Source organism: Catharus ustulatus, chromosome 10 (genome assembly GCF_009819885.2).
Source record: "Catharus ustulatus isolate bCatUst1 chromosome 10, bCatUst1.pri.v2, whole genome shotgun sequence".
Taxonomy (NCBI): domain Eukaryota; kingdom Metazoa; phylum Chordata; class Aves; order Passeriformes; family Turdidae; genus Catharus; species Catharus ustulatus.
The window spans coordinates 6096121-6109929 of NC_046230.1; the positions used below are offsets into that span (position 1 = coordinate 6096121).

At 44.8% G+C, this 13809-nt stretch overlaps 1 protein-coding gene across 2 annotated transcripts in view; it reads right to left on the reverse strand.

Annotated features, from left to right (window-relative positions):
* The window catches only part of VPS8 (VPS8 subunit of CORVET complex), a 68265-nt gene that overhangs the window by 29938 nt on the left and 24518 nt on the right, over nucleotides 1-13809 (reverse strand). For both annotated transcript variants that reach the window (XM_033069215.1, XM_033069214.1), the window contains 14 exons: nucleotides 13582-13671; nucleotides 13140-13186; nucleotides 12457-12679; nucleotides 11637-11726; nucleotides 10470-10521; nucleotides 10169-10211; nucleotides 9368-9440; nucleotides 7434-7553; nucleotides 6806-6877; nucleotides 4258-4377; nucleotides 3129-3185; nucleotides 2696-2778; nucleotides 1350-1434; nucleotides 253-351 (listed from right to left, as the gene is read on the reverse strand). In XM_033069215.1, coding sequence (XP_032925106.1) covers nucleotides 253-351; nucleotides 1350-1434; nucleotides 2696-2778; nucleotides 3129-3185; nucleotides 4258-4377; nucleotides 6806-6877; nucleotides 7434-7553; nucleotides 9368-9440; nucleotides 10169-10211; nucleotides 10470-10521; nucleotides 11637-11726; nucleotides 12457-12679; nucleotides 13140-13186; nucleotides 13582-13671 — 1254 coding nt within the window. The remainder of the gene's footprint in view (nucleotides 1-252; nucleotides 352-1349; nucleotides 1435-2695; nucleotides 2779-3128; nucleotides 3186-4257; nucleotides 4378-6805; nucleotides 6878-7433; nucleotides 7554-9367; nucleotides 9441-10168; nucleotides 10212-10469; nucleotides 10522-11636; nucleotides 11727-12456; nucleotides 12680-13139; nucleotides 13187-13581; nucleotides 13672-13809) is intronic.

Genomic DNA, 13809 nt, shown 5'->3' on the forward strand with positions numbered 1-13809 from the left:
CACTCACTGCCCATCACCCTGAGAGAGCTCCATTATCCAAAGGGCAGCACTTGAAACCAGGAAGCCAAGGAACCAGCCTGAACCCGAGAGAGGCACTTACCTGAACGTGTGAGAGCTCTGAGCTTGCGTCAGAACTGTCTCAACAGCTGTGACTCAGCACCGGACACCTGTGCTTATGGAACAGCACCCAGCACATACAAGAGCCATTAGCAGGAGCTGAGGGACTGTGGGTGCAGGATAGACTGTACCTACCTCTATATGGTCCAAAGCTTTCTGCCACACCAGCTGCTTCTCCTCAGCACTGTAGCCAGGCATGGATAGGATGTTGTGGATGTAGTTGAAAACTTCCTCCTGTAAGGCACAAGCCCGTAAATGCTGCAACGTGCTCTGCAGCACCAATGACAGCATCGGCTTTTAACAAAAGTGTTTCCAACAACCTTGGGATGACCTCAGGGCTAATCCTCTCCAAGCAGGTCAAGATAAGTTATCTGCAGGGAGGCTCTATGTCCCTAAAGAGTGACGAACTGAAAGGAAAAGAGAGCCACACCTGACGCTAATGTGTTAAGTGCTGAGGTCAAAGAGAATTGCTCTTCCCCTAACAGAAATATCTCCCTCTTGCCCACAGGGTAAAAGGGCAGCACATCACTTGAGCTAGGAGCACAGGCAGAGAGAACACTGCCAGAGGGGAACTCAGTTTTCCCAGCACTTCCCTGAGCTGCTCCCTGACAACGGCCTCTCCTCCAGGCTCTGCTGCACCGTCCCCAGCTCAGGTGCTCTCCTGTGTCATGGTTTTCAATCACCTCACTACCACAACCTCCTCTTCTGACTCCTCCACCCACACAACGTTCAGCATTGTGGGTTTATAAGGACCTGGTGAGGTCCCATTTGCTAGACTCTCATCCCAACTTCTGTTGATGGTAGGGCAGGGAATACCTCAAAAACTGTGGCAGGTATGCATGCCGAAGGTAACGGCAGAGAGATAATAAGAGCAGAGAGCCTGTATCCAGTGACCAATGAGTCCTGTATTGGTCCTGTATGAGGGCCAATGGCAGAAACAAAAAAGTACTGCAGTTAGCCACATCTGCAGTAAATCCCACCTTGCACTCAGGCTTGATGTACTAGCACTACATTTGAAAATAAAGGAAAACACTGAAACTTAAAAATAAAAAATCAGCTCCTCTCCACTAGACAAACACAATCAGCTTGGACTACAACTAAGGAACTTCAACTGTACAGGGCATTTTTAAGGTAACTGCTAGAAGAGCAAGGCAGCTGTGCCCAGTCACTGTGGACAGCAGGACAGGTTGCATGGCCATGAAGCAGAAAGGCCAGGAGCACCAGTTACTCACCTTCCTCAGGGGATCCCGCAGGTAACAGCCGATGATTTTGTCATAGCGAAGCTGCCGTTCATACATGAACTCACAAATTTGATAGCTGAAAGGAAGGGAAACTTCCCATGTCAGGAAAACCACTCGGTTGAGCCAGCACAACAGACAGGCAACATTTGGAAGTGTCTTACATTGGGGTTTACAGCACACAGGCTGGAGTGCCATTTGTACCAGCCTCAGGCCAACCTGCCCATCAAGCTCCCTCTTCTGGGAAATTATCACAGAGAACAGAGAAAAGGGGAGTTACCAAGGGGAGAGGCAAGAGACAGAGGACAATTCTTAATTAAACCAAATCTCACAGGTTCTGCTGTCAGATATGATCTTCCTTGTTTCCACAACATTCTGCTCTAAGCTAGGTCAATCCACTACACTAATTGGAAGAAATTCACTGAACGTGACTCAACAATGTGTTATGACACAGCTTCCTACCTTCACATTTGAACAAACATTTTCAATATTTTGAGACTTTCCATAAAAGCAGATGTAACTGAGTCAAACCACATGAACAGTCTGATAATTAATATTACACTATAGCTCTTTCAACTCTGATGGAAGTGGCTGAGCTGGGAGCCCTGGTTGTCAAATTCTCTGAAGCACAGAGAAAAAATGTGTTGATTGAATTTGAAAAATTTGATTGAGTTACTCGTTTTAGGACACACAGGAAAACAGGTATGCTGCACCCCCCACTGCTCTCCCTCTGGACCTTTGCAGCATGGTGGATTCACTCATGTAACTCCCAAACTCATGGCCTGGATGAAGATGCCCTTCCTGGCTGGCTCTGTTCTGGCATGACAGACTCTTTCTGGAATCATGAAGCATCTCAAGGAGATTCTGGAAATTTTCAGCTTTTCCAGACACTGTTTTTGTCTCTCCTACTCAATTCTAAAATGAGTACCATGGGGGTGGCTCCAGACCCCTTCAGGCTTTTAAATCCACCTGTGGGTCTCACCCCAACCAGGCATCTCCATCTGCCAGGGGTAGAGCATTCCAGTATACAACTGTACCTCTGAACACAGCTTGGGCTTCTAGGATAGGGAGTGGCAAAACCCATCAAGTCCCACAGGATTTCTCCTGAAGGGTTTTCACAGCTCTACCACTTCTTTGCTTAACAATGCTTTCTCTGAAAACACCCAGGAAAGAAAGTCTGGGACTAAATGTGAACATCTTAAATGAAGCATAATGTGAAAGCACAGGGAAAATAACCCCAAATACAGATGTGAAGAAGAAAAAAGAAAGGAGAAGAGTGAAAAAAAGAGCTGTGGAAGAGATTTAAAGACAGTTTTTATACATTGTGTCCAGCAACTCACAACTCAGCTTTCTCCGCCATTTGGATAAGGCGGCTCTCTTCAAACTGCACAATCCCTCCTGCTTGGAGCAGCTCTAAAAGGACCTGCAGAGGTTGAACATCAGTTATTTACAGGGCAGCAACAGCAGCTGAACAGCCAGTGCCACTGCAAGTACACTGCTCCTGCTCCATTCAACATGGTAAGAACATTAATTGATTGTCCTTTAAGCAGGAAGGTCATGAGCTTCTAAGAATTTTCCTGCTTCTGTTCTTGCTCCTGCAGGCAATGCTGGGGTGGGACCCTTCCCTCCTGCTCTGTCCAGCACTGCCCACTATTCCCACGCCCATGTCTTTGGCATGTAACCCAAAGCCCATACTCACTCCCAAGGCCAAAGTCTGCTCCACAGCCTGGCTCTGCCTGGTGCTCCAAGGAGCATTCCCTGGAAGGCTCTTACCTGCTGCCTCTCGGAATGCCGGGAGTCATCATCTGGGCTGCACAGGAACTCCAGCACCTGTGCCAGGGGCAGAGGTTGGTGTGAGCCAGGCCTGCCTGGCACAGCTGGGAGCACAAACTGACCAGCACACCCTGAGCACCAGCTGTGACAACAGCAAACCACCACACAATGGGGCCATCTGAATGCACCCCGTCCTGGAACCAACCTGGGAATACTGGAATAGCAGAGAACTGCTGAAAGACTCCTGAAGGGAAACACAGGATCTAGAACCAAACTTTAGGGAACCCAGGGAATAGAGAAGAACTCAGGGAACCCCATGTTTCTGCTTCAGACTACACACCAAACAGCTGGCATCACTGCACTGACTCTGTCTCCTGGACTGTGCCATCTCATCAGGAAAACAGGAAATCATGTAATTCATAAAATTTAATATATGTGAAATGAAAATGTTTAATCCAAATCTGTTTAGCCTCCACAGAGTTCTTCAGTCTTAAATTATGACCAAAGACAGATTCTAAATAATTTTTATTAGTGCTCATATATCCCTATTATCACTACAGCACAACTGCTGTAGCCAATGAAACCTCCTCCTCAGTCCCAGGAATTTCTGGGACTTAAGCTGTGATACAAAGTTAACTCATGCAAGCTTTGAGCATGCATTGGTGCAAATGCCTTTTTCAAACAGCAGAGAAGGTAGTGGCCACCTGAACTAAAAAATACTAGCTATATTTATGTGCTCTATAAGCTCACTAATGTGATTTTAGTTGACATCCCTTACCCCTGACTGGCTTGGACTGGAAGGGACCTTAAAGCTCATCCAGTTCCACACCTCTGCCATGGGCAGGGACACCTTCTCCAGACAGATTGCTCAGAGCTTCATCCAGCCAGGTCTTGAAGACTTCCTAGGATGTGATGCTGTTTGTCCCACAGTTCCAGCCAAGAAACAGTGTACTGTGCTTCCATGGTCTGTCCTACTCTGCCCCCAGGAAACCACAGCAATGGCCCAGCAAGATGCCACTTGGTTATAATACACCAGTACCTCCAGACCTGCTCCAGTCTACAGCACTGGTCACACTTTCTGCAGTGGTGCAGCCTGCTTGGAATGTCACACACACTCAGGAATACTTGCCTGATCAAACAGTGTCCTGTTGACAAACAAGGTGTTGTTGGGCTTGGCAAGCTGCCGGGCAAGGAAGGTAAAGAGACAGCCAACCTGTGATGGGGTGAAGTCAGAATTCTCCACCATGACCTGAAAAATGTTGGAGAGAAAAGGGAAAAATAAACCCAAAAGGGACTGATTCTGCAGCTGCCTTTGGGAAAGTAACTGGGACAACAAGAAATCCCTGTGAGTCATCATGTCTCCTCCTACTCCAGACACCTCCCGGTGTTAGTCCATCCTCAAGGTCAAACACAAATCCCCTTCCCCAGCATTCAGCTGTGTCACCTGAAGACACAGACAGTGGATGTGTCCCTGCTAGAGCACTTCAGTCCCAAAGCTGAAGAGGCTCCACCTCTCTGCCATAAACTCAAGGGAAGAATTCTTGCATGTCACTATTTTTCAAGTGTGAAGAGGCTCCAAAACCACATTTATTATCTCTGCCTCTGTAGCCTGTGTTGATCATGGGACATGGAACAGCTTCTCAGCAGAGAAATGTTGTCACATTGTTAAAAGTTTCATTATTATTGGAGAAAACAACCCCAAACATGTCATTTCAAGTCCCAGACACTCACCACTTCAACTGTGACATGCAAAGAACTACTCTAACAGCTAAGAAATTACTCAGGTTTGGGGAAAAGCTTTTCTCACATTATATCAGCATTAATCTAACAATATTCAGATAAACGTGTGCCTGTGCTGATTTGAAATTACAGAAAAAAATGAATATTTAAGAGTCTCTACAAAAGGGATTGGAAACCCAAGAAATGCTTTGCACCTGTCTGGTGTATAAAACATGAGCCTGATGTGTCCTGACTTGGTGACTCCTGCTTCAAAAAAAAATCCTAAACCCTAAGTGAAAGTGAAATGCCCCTGTTTAAGAGCAGTGTGTTTAAGTTGGGAGGAAATCCATCACCTGGACAACTCTGTCAGCTAAGATCTAAGAACTGCTGTAGCAAAGCCTCACCATGGAGCAGCTCAGTTTATAACTACATTCAGTCAGAGCTGGGGGGAGTCAATTAATTTCTTCAAGTGACCCAGAGTTCCAGACCCCCACAGGATGCTAATGGTTTTGTGACACAAGTGAGGCAGGCAGGCCAGACACATTAGAGAATCAAGCAGAGCTCTGCTTGAGATACCAGCTAATGTAATAATTCTTTTTCAGTTTTCATTTTCTGTCTAAAAAGGTTATTTCTTACAGGAGCCTAGTCAGAACAGCACTACCTGACACCATTAAAAATTATTCACTGAAATATCTGGAGTGTTTTATTAATTTTAGCTTTGTTTTTTACAAACTGGGTCCTTGTCAGTCTATGTGAAGGTGAACATACTGCATCCCTGGAATAGAGCAACTTCCCAAGCCTGCAGGCCAGTCACACAGATAATACATTTGGTAGAGTTTAAATCAGCATTAACAGAATTTCTAAATTCAAACTATTTTATTTTTTTTTGCTAATGACAAATTTAAATTGAAAATTTCAAGAGTTTTTTAACTTTTATCCAAAAGGACAGCAGATTCCTGACCATAGGACTGACAGTTATCATACCACCACATTGTTTGCCTGAAGATGCAATGTTGCAGCCCTTCTCAAGCTGCCCTCCTGCTGTTGGAGCCATGACAGAAAAACAATCCCAGCAGCTCTGGAACATGGCTGCAGTGTGCCACCTCCTGCTAACAGCAGCTCAGGACATAACCAGAGGGGCTGAACCAGCACAGGGCTAAAGTAGCCCTCAGAGCCACTTCCTGCTTGGGCAGGCTCACAAAAGCCCTCACAGTGGCATTGTCTAAGGCCACTGCAGCAGCACTGCCACCCAAGTCACTCACCGTGCCCTCCAAGTGTCTCATCTATCAGTGATGACAGTGACAGGGAAATGCTACTTATGGTATGTTTATATATAAACAGCTCCCAAGTGGAGTCACTCATGATTAATGGTGACAGCTTGGAGGGGAAAGCAAACAGTGCTTGGCAGTGAGAGCTTTTAATGGGAACATCCATTGTTAGAAACAGGGGCTGGGGATGACAAGTGATTTCCAGAGCACCAGGCTGATAACTGACATTCCTCTCTTCTCCTAAACTAAAGATAGGCCTGTCATCCTGGAAATGCTGCATCCCAAACATAGCATTTACAGGCAGAGAGTCAGCAGAAAAACAGTGGCACTCTGCCAAGCACAGGATACTTGGGACCTTTTTACCTGCTTGGAAGGAATCAGGGAGTAGATTCAATGAGAAGCAGATCAAAATAAGCTTAATGGTGCAGAGATGAGAAATTTGACAAAGCACCACCAGGTGAAATCACAGGCAAGGAGACCTCTCTGTCAGCATATTTAAAGTGCATGAATCATCACTTCTGAATATCCAACCAACAGCTTTGGCTGAGGTGAATCCATGCTCCTGCCCAGCACCTTCTCAGAGGTGTCAGCCAGGGCAGGACTGGAAACACCTCCTCCAGATTACAGGCTGTACTGCAGAGCATTGCATACAATCAGATACAAACATCGTTCATTTTTAGGCACACTCACTTTCAGAAGAATGTCCACAATTCTCTGTTGATACTCCACAGCTTGCTTATCATTCTTAAAGTCTTCGAAAGTCTGCAAAAGGCAAAACACCGACACCTGAGCAGAATCCCTCAGAATAACAGCAAACACAAAGCAGCAGCCACATCACAAAGCAGACAATGCTGGTTTAAGTCCTTTCTCTGCATACCCCTAAGCAGCAGGTTCTAAGATATAATTTGCTCTTTTGTAATTACCAAAATGGTTTTCACACATTCAGGTAAAAATAACAGGTCCAAATAGACATAGGAAATTCTGGAAATTTGCGAAGTAAGAAAGACAGATTTCCATGCAGGAGCTAGAGATAGGTACTAGAACACTCTATACAAATACATTATTCTTGTTTTACCTCTGTTTTAAAGACAGCCTCTGTTGCCAGAACTTTCACTGTGTAATCTCACGTTCATCACTTTGTATTTAAGGCCACAAAGGACTACAGTGATTCCCTCTGCTATCTTATAGAACAAGCACCAGAACTGCCACAAGCCAGGAACTCCTGGTTTAGCTAAAGCATGGATTTATTGACAGGAACCTCACTGATGATGGGAGAACTGCCACTACAGTTTGCTGTCAGAATGCTGGGGTCCCTTACCAGAGCCAGCACGTTGAGGAATTCCCGCGTGTCAAAGTGCAGCAGGGTGCGGACATAGGGATACACCTCCTCATCCACAGATCCCTCAGCTGAGTGCAGTCGGATCAGGAACTCAAACACCTGCAAGGACAAGGCAAGCAAACACAGCAGATTTCCTATGGATTTCAGATAACTTGGAGCACAAGCACATGGGAAAGCAGCACCATTATCTGCTTTGTACTTAAGCTTTAAAGGCCCTTAGGAGTCCATCAGTTCTTATTTGAGTGTTTTCTGTGGCTTGCCAGCCCCTCCCTTAGACTCACCAACCAATTTAAGATCAATCAAAATTTAAGATCAAACAAAAATAGAGTCTTATTTATACTTGCAGACAGAAGCGTGTGAAATTAGAAAACTCCTTCCCCTTCCTGGCAGCTTTCCTGCAAAGCTGTGCAACTCTTCCTTATCCTATCCAGGGCACAGCTCCTCTCCTTGTCAGCAGTTCACTTGGGAAGAGCCAGTGAATCTGCCCCCTCACTGTGAGGCAGAAAGCTTTTGGCACTGCAAAGACTGGCTGAGGTGCTTTTCAACTCTGTCTCTCCCACTGACTTTGCAGTTCATGATACTTGAGGACATCTTTCAAAATAAACTCTTTACTGAGGCCCTGACAGAGGTGTCCAGACAGTCCCAGAGAACCAAGAGGGCAGGGCCAACTGCAGGTGTCTCACCCAGGCTCACAGCAGAGCTGGCTGCCAGCAGGAAGGGAACAGGTGGCTCCAAGCTGGAGCAGCACTCGGGAATACGTGTTGGGTACACACTGGGATCCCACGGACAACTGACAGCCCATGTGCTCTCCCAGCCACCTTCTAAAAGTGTCATGTTCCCTCATTTACTCCTGTTCTGAGTAATTTTCTGTCAGCACAGTAGCAGTGAATCCAGCAGGAATTAGCAGCTTGCCTTTCAGATCCACACCTTCCCTGCTGGCCTCCTGGATCCCAATCTGGCAGCTAGGCATGCTTAAGAAAACAAACCAAACCAAACCCACCAGACAAAAAGGTGCTGCTTTAGCCCAGCTCTCAGGAACACCACCAGGAATCACAGACAAGAGAGGCTGAAAGCTCTATCCAGGGCTGCTGCTGCTGACTGGGCTCTTACCTCCTCTCAGAGCCTGAGCACAAGACAACCCAACAACCTTGGGAGAGCAACAGCCAGTTGCTGGTTTGCACAGCTGCTAAGGAAATGGGCTGCAGGAACCCAGAGCTACCACATACACAGAGCTACAAGTTCTGGACTAGGAAACAGAATCCAAACAGAAAAACCACAAACAAAAACCAGCTGTTGCATTGTACTGCAAAGAGAAAGTGCAAAACAAAAAGCACTTCCTCTCACAGGAACCCTGAAACTGAAGTAAAAGGCTAAAAACACAATAAAAATATTTGCTGTAAAATCAGCCAGAAACTCAGGAAGAAGTTTTGTGAGCACAAAGAGTGATGATCAGGAATATCCTCTCTTTTAAGAAACTGCAAGATTAGTCCAAAGAAGTCAAAAGCCTTCAAGAAACCTACAACTAAGAGCTACTTAGAGACATTTCTCCCCAGTGTCAATCCCATGTCACATGCATTTGAGAACAGGGAAGACCCTCCCATATTTGACACCTTAAGTTTACAAAGAAGAAACAGCTACACATTTCTGGTAACTGTGGTAAAGAATAAGGTAAAAAAATCCAATCACTGAGAACTCTGTGCTCCCACATCCCAATTTACAATTGGAAGAAAAATATTACATTTAAATGTTCAGACTGCAACTGTTTGATGATTTCATCCGTTAAAAAATAATTTTGTAATTACAGCTCCTATCACAAAGATACCAGTTTTCCCTTGGAAACCCATGAAATAAGACATATGCAGCTTCTTCTACAAACCTCATATGAGAAAGTTGCCTTCTGAGAGGTAGCTCACCTGATTTTTCACCAAAGGTACCAGATCTTCAGGAATATCACCCAATGGATATGCACGGCCTGCCAAGCAGCAGCTGCAGAAAAAGAGGGGAAAGGCATTTTAATACACCTGACATTAAAGAGATTGAGAACTGTTCATTTTCTGACTTATTTTTCAGGATGCTCTTAACTCAAGGCAAACCAATTTATTTTGTAAATCATGAAAGCAAGAAGCATCCCAGGCAGCACTGCTGTTAATACACACTGAGTCAACACACTGCATGAATCTGCATTCATTCCACAGCAGGAAAGCAATGGGAAAGCTGAGTATCCCTCACAAAAGTTTTAATTTTAGGAAGCTGGAGTAATGCAGAAGCTAACTTCATAATCTTGCACAGACTCCAGAAAGAGGAATTCACTAATGAATCCCTTCTGTGCAAGCTCCTGCAAATGACAGGGAACCCAGCAAGGAGCAGCTGAGCACAGCTATCCCAAAAGGCAGAACATGGCCTACTACAAAACATGAGGCTACAGAGCCCTTGGTCAAGGAGCTCTGTGTCTCACACACAGCTAAAGATTGTAAAATTAAAAATGTACATCAGCAGTAACTTGGGCTCTAAGCCTCCAACTTGATCTCTCCTTTTCATGCACACCATGTGCAACAGGAAGGGATTATAAATTTAAGTGAGTTGTATTGAGTACCCACTGCTATTTTACACAATCTCTCAGAACCTGAAGCTCCCAATAGGGTTCTGCAACTACAGCAAGTTTACAATCTGGTGCCACCACTAGGCAACACCTCACACTTTCTGAAGGACCTTACCTTATATACACAAGTAGCTTGTTGCCCATCACCACCTGCTCATCTACAAAACAAAAATCATTCATCACTTTCTTCACAAGACAAGAGACAGATGCAGCTCTTCTCCCCCCCACACAGAGATTATCATACAAAGTTGAGCAGCTTTACACACAGTAAATAGTACTAGAACACTCTTCTGTTCTCCAAGACCTTCATATTGGGCACGTATTCCCTTTTTGCATCTCTTTGTTGGAAGTGACTAAGGATATTCAAAATATCAAGTATCAAAACTAGAAACCTTAAAAGAGAAAGCATTCTGTACCTGTGAGAGACTTTCCAGCACTCAGTGGAGGAGCAATGACTTTGAACAGCTTCTGTAAAATGAAAAAAGGCAGTGGTCAAGCAGCTAAAAAAGCTCAAAGCAAAGAACCTGTGTGGTTTTAAAGCAGAGATCAGTAGGGTGTCTCCCCACAGAAACTCTTTATCACCATGTCTTCTAATTAAAAGGCACAAAGGACTCCAACACATGGCAAAAGATGTTTTTTACAGCTGATTTTATGTAAAAACAGCTTTCATTCCATCAGCTCTAACCCTAAGCAAATGCCACATTAAAGCAAAGCAATGTTCAGCAGTTCCAGAGGTCAGTCAGAACATAACCCACCAGCCCCAACCCTGTTTCTGTATATCTGGTTACTAAACAAACCTTCTGCCCATTCAGCAGGGTCACCAGAACGTAATTTGGGCATGCAGAACTTGCCTAAATACTTGCCTCTAGAAAGCAAAGTTATTTGTACACATACAGCTATTGCTCAGTTTTCAGAAATCCTTGATATTATGACCACCTAAAGAGCCTCCTTTCTTAGAAGAATCAAGTGAGATTACAGCTGCTAAAACTTAGGCAGGTGAAGATTTTCCCGTTCCAATGGTCCCAGCTCTTTGTTTCATCACTACTGAGAAAACACCAGCAGTGCTTCCATGGTGAAACACATTGGGGTTATAGAGCCATTGACACATCTCCAGAAAAACCAGCAGAATCAATGGGGCCTTCAGAGAGCCTTACAGTGAGTTCTGTGCTTCCTGCTGAGAGATCTCTTCCAAGTGCTCAGAACAAGGCCTGCCTCAAGCAAGGGCTGTTTCTGGCCTTTTGTAGGAACTGTGTACACACAGACTCCTTAAATAATCACGTTATTATCTTCTGCTGCTTTTCCTTTTTCTTTTATTAACAAGACTATATTTCCTGCCCTAACTCTGCAGAGGATTTCTGTCTCAGCAGGGAATTTGGTGCTCTAAAGCACAGTAGTTACGAATTACTTCTCTCCTCTACTGCATCCAGTCAAATAAACTGCACATAGCACACAATGATTTCCCCCCTGAAATGGAAATGAGCAAGATTGCAGAATACAGAGAATAAAATAAGGCTTTGGGCTTGAAATGCTGTTTCTCAGGAAGAATGTGTGCTGAACACCTCCTGCAGGAGCAGCTCTCCTACCTCCATGGGACTGATGAAGTCGTTCATGCCGCTGTTGTAGACGTAGATCATGGCATCGTACAGGCGGTTTTCCCAGCACAGGAGAACCACCTGCAAGGTAGCAAAGCACAGGGCAGCTACACAGTTGCTCATAGCTCACAGTTTTCTCCCTCCCCAGGCCCTGTCCTTGTGTTTCCATCATCCAAGAGTACAACTCAAAGCAGAATGAGAATTTCCACTTTCAGAACCAGTCTTCTCTGTAAAAAACTCCAAACCCCCCAAAGAAGTGCTCAACCTCTTGCTCATGCAGCAAGCATGAAATCTAACTGTCTGGATTCTAACATTCATATGAGGTTAAAGAATAAATTTTAAAAATCCAGCTCTTCAAAAACCTTCCTTGCAGTAAAATTTGGTTGATTTCACTATTAGGAATCATAACATCAAGTTTCCAAGCAGCTTCACCCTTGAAATGGAAAACCATGCTATTAGAAAATAGGACTGCTGAGCAGGAACCCCTCCCTGCTCTACTAACAAACACAACTCCAGCTTTCTGTGCTCCTGCAGCCTTTGATATCAGGTAAGGGACTCAAAATGGGAAAGAGCGACTGGGGAGAATCCTGAAGGGTTTTCCAACACATTCAGCTGCTGGTGCATTAACCAATGCCAGGACACAAAGTGGGGGAGCAAAACACAGCTATACTGTGTAATTGAAAACTCACTGAATTTGACCCCAGAGACACAGGGAAACCCCACATTGCCATGCTATGCTTAGAAGCTCAAGATGTTGTAACTGCTGATTTATTCAGGGGAGCTCAATACAGTATGCAACACAACCACTCACCTGCTGTATGTCTAAACTGGTGATATCCATATGCACAATGCAGGCTTCCAAGTTTTCCAACCTGTTCTTGTCTTGGAAGTGAAGCAGCAAGTCTTTCATCACTTGAGCTGTGATTCCCATCAGCTTATCACTCAAGATATATGGCTCCAAGCACTCCAGAAAGATGCCTTTGGCTACAGAGTTCTCACTCATCTTGTCATATATCTGGTTAAATAATAGATCCCTAGGAGGAAGGCAGAGTTTAGTTATCAAATAATTTTATTAAATTTCCTTGCTTATCTACTTTCCAAGGGCTACAAATTAAACTACACTTTCTCTGTATTTCCCAGGCTCAGGAAGTGAATGGCCTGTTCTGCTCCTGTACTGGGGCAAGTTACAGTATAAATCAGCTATGGATGTTGCTGCAAAAAAAGTGCTGATAGAAGGGAAGCAGCGAGGATGACAGGAAAATCTATCAAGGCAGGTTCTTGAGGCTTCTTCCTCAACACATCAATGCAAATTCAAGAGGTGGTTTTGTGTGAGTACTGAGTTCCTGACCTCAGTACTGGTTTTTAGGCACTCCTCTGAACTGTGATGTGACATGTACTCTGGAATGATGTGATGCAGTTTCTCTGCACCATGTGGTGTCACAGGAAACAGCACTGGGGGCTACCTGGGGGACAGGCCTGCAAGCCCAGACTTACATGCGCTGCAGCAAGAGACAGTAATCCACGATGACAGGCACCACATCCTGGGGAACAAACACAACAAAGTTGTGGGGACTGACTGGCAAAAATCCTGCCAAGCAGTACATCCTGCAAAGCATGAAATGCAGCCTGGTCAACACAGAGCAGAAACAATGAGGTATCTGACTCAGCTAGTAGCTGGCACAGTTACAGGTTTTCCATATGCTGATGCATATGGGAAAAAGCTCTGCTGACACTCCTGCAGAGCACAGAGAGCACACAGGTTCTGCTCTGCCACCCACTAAACCCAAGTCCTGATTTCGTGAGCGCACACAACAGGTGAGAGTTGAGCTGAACCACAGCAAGGTTTTTTCAAAAATAGACAAGTAACGTTTGCAGCAAAGTAAAGTTAATTTTAAAAGCCAAAAGATTCCTACAAAAGTCCTCTGGAGCACCATACCTGAAAGTGTTGCTCCATCACCTGGATTTTTCCTTGGTCAGGACATTTCTTCAGAGTTCGATCAGTGTAATGGAGAAGGATTTCAACCATCTGAGTTACAATAAATAAAAAAACTCATTCAAATCCTCTACTGAGGCCTTGCTTTGTAACATATTTCAGACTGGCTTGGGGGTTTGCAGCACTGTAAATTCTGATGTCCCATTTTGGGTATGAGGTGCTGTAGGCAGG